Below are 6,000 nucleotides of genomic sequence, written 5' to 3'. Positions count from 1 at the left end.
CTCCTTGACCAAAACCACCTAACTGTCGTGATGGGTACTACCAGGGCTCCTGCAGACCAGGGCCCTGTTGCAAAGCCACCTGCTCTTCCCGAGCTACTCCTATTCCTGCCGTTCGGAGCGCCAGGGCTCACGCTGGCCCCCAGGAAGATAGCAGGCGCCTTTCTTTTTTGGGGGCAGGGTTATGTCACGATGTCTTCTGTTAGTAAGGAAAAATAACACGGGCAGGCAATTAGCAGTGTTTACCGCAGTTCATATAACGGAATATCATGTAGCCATTAATTTTTGAAGAATATTTATTGACATGGGAAAATGCTCACAATGTTAAGGAAGCAGGATACAAATCGGTAAATACAGCGTGATCCCAATCTTGTAGTAAAATAAATTATATATGCATAGAAAAAACACAGGACAGAAATACACTAGAACATTAACAGTGATATTTATCTCAGGGTGGTGGGATTTGGGGTGAATTATTTTTTAAATTATTTCCGGCATTTTTCAAACTTTGCACAATGAACATATATTACTTTTTACAATGGGGGCAGGGAGGAAGTCGATACAGGTGACACCCAGTGCTGGGAGGTGGTAAGACTGACGTGGTGTTCAGGAGATACTTAGTACTTGTACTTGTCAGCCAGCATCCTCGTTTATAAAGGGATCACGTCTGTCCTGCCCGCCTCCTGGGACCACTGGGCATGTAAAAGGGTCTCAAGTGTCTGATGATTGTTACTCCAAAGCAGCAGCTCAAGTGCCTTATTTTAGGACACATTCCTCCATATGGTGTCAAAGGTGAGGAGGGATGCGGCCGCGGGCCATGAGTTGTGTGTTCTGCCACCCCCACCACAAGCCGGCACGCAGGCAGGGGTCTGAAAGCCTGCAGCCCTGCTCCGGCCTAAGGACTCCAGGTCCTTGCTGGCGATGCATCGAACAAATTTCCCACTCACTTCAACCAAGTCACCTCTTCACATAGAAAGTTCTTGACTCTGGTTCTGCTGAAATAGTTATTGCTTAAAATGGCCTGAGAATTACCACTCTCCCAGCATTCCAGAGTCATAGGAGGCACAACGTGGACCCCGGTGGGCAGTGTGTTGAAGGGGAAGGAGCAGGTTTGGGGGTCGGGCCAGGGAAGCTGGGTAACAGGCTCTTTGGAGATGATGTCTAGTATGAGATGGATGTGATGAGGTTACATGACGAGACATACATAGAAAACCCGCACACAACAGGTGTCAGTTCTCTGTCCACGTGCAGGATGTGGTCACTGTCAACCTCTCCCCCTGCAAGTTCTTTTTTCACAACCAAGACTTAGTGCCCAGTGCAGGGGACCTGAAAGGCAACGCAACTCAGGTTAGGCTGCTCAACCCCGACCCTGGCAAGCGGCGGACACTGCCCCGCTGCACATGTCTTCATTTAGGGAGGCCCACACGCATGCCACAGCTATCAGATTGTAGAAATTATAAAAATATTTCAAAATGCATTTGTAGAATGAAGTAACAAAAATACTTAAATTCTTTCCTAAGCTTTTTTTCACTTAATCTAAAATTATGAATTGCCAAGTTTCATTTAACTGTTGTTAAAACTAGTCACCAAGAACTTCTACTCCCACCTGTTTTGGATGAAAACCCTAAAATGTATTGTATTCCCCCTAGTTTTTTATGGAGTGTTCTGGATTTTTTTTTTTTTTAATTAAGAAACAGGGTCATCCTTGAGAATCAGTCTATGGGCCAGATTGTGATACGTGTCATTCGGGAAACAGACTCTCCCAGATTTGTGACAGCTCAAGGAGCTTTCTCACTCCGCCCCCTTCCTCCCCACTCCTCCTGTGGGACTTTTCTGTGGGCCTAAAAGCCAGATAACTAAACATTTTAGAAATGTATGCAAATTTTAGTAGAGATTCTTGAGGCTCTCTCCGATGAGCCAAACTGCAGGCAGTTTTTGACATCTCTCGTGGAGGCTCACAGGCATTTAAAAGCTCAATTCCTGTTTTGTTTTGCCAGAGAAGTGATTTCTGGATAACTGACATTTTTACTTACACCCCATGTGCCTATCCTTAAGGAGGCTATTTTAAGTGAGATGTACAAGTACTTTTAAAAAGCATGAACTGGGAAATAGTTTACCCCATGTATCTGTAAAGAAACACACACAGATGGCTAAATTGAATCAACCCCAATGTTTTATTTAATTTAAAGTTTTAAAAGGCAGTGGTTAAGCACATTATCTATGTGTGTATATATGTATGTATACAAACATACATACATATATAAAAGGAAACCAACCCCTTTTCAACTTTAGCCACTGATTAACCAGGCTCACCGATTCATTTTCTACTACTTCATATGACCAATTTTTAAAGTAAAAATAAACAGCCTTGATCAGTTTAACAATAACTATTTGTGTTTCTTTTTTTTTTTTTAATAAATAAGGTTACCGTTAAACTGATCATATGGTAGAAAGGTAGAACACACACATCAGCACACACACAGCCCCCATTTAAAACATGTGACATATGAATGACCTATATGTACAAAAAGGTGCTGTTGACCCCCTGCCCCAGCAGAGGCCACAAAGAACTCCCAGGACTCAGGAGTCCCCATTCCCTCTGCTGGGACACGTGTTCTTGGCACCCGAGTTAGACCTCAGAATGCATGCTCCCCATGCAGCAATACAGATGGGGGCTCAGTTCTCTGGTATAGTGTTCAGGTACGTGAGGAAATAAATAGGCATTGTAGCTGCCTCCGAACTAAACCGTCATTTTATAGGGAGAAATGTATTCTGAAGTTCTAGATAAGTGACATACAAACTTTCAGTGCAGTCAGTTTGCAAGTCCGGGGCTGTGTGTGTGTGTGTGTGTGTGTGTGCATTTCTATATATTTATACAAAACTGAAATGAAAAGTGGGGCGAGGTTTATGGAACAGCTGCTTGGCTTCCATGTCGTCAGTCCTGATCTAACAAGTCACTTGCCTCAGCCCTTATTTAGCAGCTCTTTCTGCTTCCCGCATGCCTCCGTCTGCTGGAGAGATTCAGGAGGGGCAGCTCACACAAGTGAGAGGAAGGATGCGGCTAAATCTTCTGCTAAGAATCTTGGCAAATGACCTGCCAGATTCCACCAGGGCTGTGTGACCGTGAAGTCCTTCGGTTCCATCCCGATGAAATGGCGTTATTCTGCTGCTAGCTCCCGCAACTCCATCTAACTGCAGCTCTGCATGAATGCCTCAGGATCGCAAAAACACAGGATCACCTCTTAAATATGCTGGATTCTCAATGAGTAAACCAGTTAATGTGTTTCTAGCCAAAGCAAGGGCATAAATGTTTGAGAAAAAAGATTCCCCTGGAGCTACAGAGAAAAGATGCTGATAAAAGCAAGACTGAATTGAGCAGGTGATGGCTTTAGTCTGTGTCGGAGCTGGTCTCTTCGATGACAGAGTACTGGCTGAGTGCTTCCTCCAAAGGCGTTATTGTCCCATCAGGTTTTAGTCCCATTGGTTTAAGCAACTCCTCTCTGGAAAAAGAGATAAAAGAAAGAAAAAAAAAGTATTCACCAGCATCACACACACACCCCTCCCTCCCGCCCCAATCCACATCCTTTTAAAGAGAAAAGTCTTTAAAAAACAAAGTATTTTTCCTCAAGCTCTCTGTGTGTTTGTAACAGGAAAGATGAAAGGGGCATGGAGAGAAAAAGAGGGAGATAAAAGACTTCATTCACACAGGCCAAACCTACTAAGCCAATTAAAGGTATGAAAAGTCAAGGTCTAAATGGCTCAGGACAAGGAGCAGGTCTCTTCTGTTTTTAATAATTCACTTTTTTTCCTTTTGTGGATTTGTTTTGTTTTAGTGAAGCTGAAGCTGCTAAAACCTCACCTGTCGCAGTGGGTCAGGCATACGGTTAATTTGACGTATGTGGACTTCACTCCACGGATAAAGGCGTCAGGTCTGATTTTGCCTCTCCAATCTCTAGTGATACACGGGTACTTGATTCATTTCAAATCAGTTGGCCTTCCCCAACTTTCTCCCTCCCTTTTCTTTCCTTCTCTCTCTCTCTCCTTTTATAAGAACACCATTGCTTTTGTTTGTAGCAGTTTAATTACGGTTCTGACAGCCATTTTAATCTCTTCAAAGCTCCCCAACTGCCCCTTTCCAGCTAATCCAATTATATCTACTCCACAAGTTACAGCCTCATCTAAAGATGATTAATTATTGATTAAGCCAATCAAAAAGCATTAGGAAAGATTTATTTAATCTTTTCAGAGGCTCCTATTTTATTACATGGAGATTATGGCAAATGGATCTGTTGCGTTGCTGACTCTGGCCCGAAGGTCAGCAGTGCTCTAAGTGGAGGCTGAAATGGGCACATGAGCTGCTTAAACTTGTTTGTTATGGAAACGGGCATCGTCCCCTGAAAACTTGTCTACAACCAAGAACCCACATGGCAGCGGCTGTAATGTTGGTGGGACTTGGAGTGAAGGCAAATAATAAACCTCCTCTGCTGCCGTCCCCTCGGGCCAGCACAGAGGTGGCCGCCTCCGGGGAGCGCCCAGCCACACGCAGGGGATGGTGCTAAGCCCAGCGAGACATCCTGGGGCGTGAGAGCGGCTCAGTGGCCACTGGTAAGCCGACAGCAGCCTGGTCAGTTTGAAGAATCAGTAACGTGGATAGCTGACGGGCTAAGCTGAGGCGCCTGAATATTTATTATAAAGTAGGAAACACGTTTCCTGATCCAAGAAATGGGGTCAAAATCATAGAACCTGAAGTTGAAGGGGCCTTAGAGATCATTTAGTCCAACCCCTCCTTTAAGAAGAGACTGAGTGACTTACCCAAGGTCCCATGTCTAGTGGCCAAGTTGGACCTGGGACACAGGGGCCCTGGATCCCGGCCGGCTCTGCGGCACACACACCTGGTGACCTGCTCTAACTGCCCTGGGGAGCTCACTCCTTCGGCCGGTCAGTGTCTGCTCAACACTGTGTGCCAGGAACTACGTCACATACGGGAGACAGGAAGACGGCTCAGCTGCCCCCTTGAGCAGGTGAAATGTATACATGAAAAGTAACTCAGAACGTAACGGGGTAAAATGCTGTAAGAGAATCACGGACCAAGGACTGTGGCGGCTCCTGAGGAGCACAGCCCCACTGCCAGGGGAGCTGGGACGGCACGCCAGGGAGGCGTGTGCCCGGCAGCAGGCACAGGAGGCATGTAAAGGGCTCTGTGGGGTCCCATTCACTTGTGTGACTTTGTAGAGCTTTTTGGGTCATTGGTTTCTCTGCTGTCTCTGAAGCTGTGAAAGACCCGTGTATGGGGAGTGGCGAGGGTCCGTGAAGGAGTGGAAGGAGGCAAGGCTGCAAGGGTAGCTGGGGATCTAGTGGTCAAGTGCCCAAAATGCCCAGGCAGGCTGTCTCGGGGGAGCGGTCTCTGGCGGCAGGGTGTGTGTGGGGCACACGGTAGGGGCACTGGCAGAGACAAGTCATTAGAATGCACTATCACCATGTGTGAGGGAAACAGGAAGCTGGACTATGGCTGTGATGTGGGAAGTCAAGGCTACGTCTCTGAGGTAGACCTGTGACCCACTGGGAGGGCAGGGGCTGGCTGGTGAACAGAGTGTCCCTGTGCTTCCCACTCACTGACCATGTGACGGCCACATCATGCCTGCAGCAAGGACACAGCAGACGGAGCAGGTCTGCTGGGGAGACGTTGACATCTTCGGGACATGAAGAGCATGAGGTCCTTGCATGACCACCGGGTGGAAATGTTCAGTGGAGAGCTCGAAATAATCTGCTTCCATTAAAACTTCTCTCCAGCACTGATGCACACTACGCACATCTATACTTTTATCACAGTTTTCTAACCATGGCTGGAGGATTCTGACATTGGACACTATATACTAATAACTGATACAAAAGGAAAAGGGGGACACTTTGCTGGGAATGAAACATTAAGGCATAAGAAAGCTCAAAGGTCTGAGGAGGTTGGTGGACTTGAGGGTACAGTAAGGAGGGGTGGGGTAAAGGCAG

At 46.5% G+C, this 6,000-nt stretch overlaps 1 protein-coding gene across 6 annotated transcripts in view; it reads right to left on the bottom strand.

Annotated features, from left to right (window-relative positions):
* Positions 1 to 304: 304 nt before the first annotated feature.
* RIC8B (RIC8 guanine nucleotide exchange factor B) overlaps positions 305 to 6,000 on the bottom strand; it is a 111,605-nt gene continuing 105,909 nt past the window's right edge. For 4 of the 6 annotated variants that reach the window (XR_011470859.1, XR_011470860.1, XR_011470861.1 and 1 more), the window contains one exon: positions 3,416 to 3,497. Coding sequence is in view for 2 of the 6 variants with exons in the window: in XM_070410972.1 (XP_070267073.1) it covers positions 3,386 to 3,497 (112 nt within the window). In the remaining 4 variants the exon portion in view is untranslated. Of the gene's footprint in view, positions 3,498 to 6,000 lie in introns of all 6 variants that reach the window. The other 2 variants (XM_070410972.1, XM_070410975.1) reach the window with 1 other exon arrangement.

The sequence above is a fragment of the Myotis yumanensis genome, unplaced genomic scaffold, assembly GCF_028538775.1.
Source record: "Myotis yumanensis isolate MYYU_CA2020_CCGP unplaced genomic scaffold, mMyoYum1.0.hap1 SCAF_3, whole genome shotgun sequence".
Taxonomy (NCBI): Eukaryota; Metazoa; Chordata; class Mammalia; order Chiroptera; family Vespertilionidae; genus Myotis; species Myotis yumanensis.
This window is presented reverse-complemented; position numbering and strand designations above follow the sequence as displayed.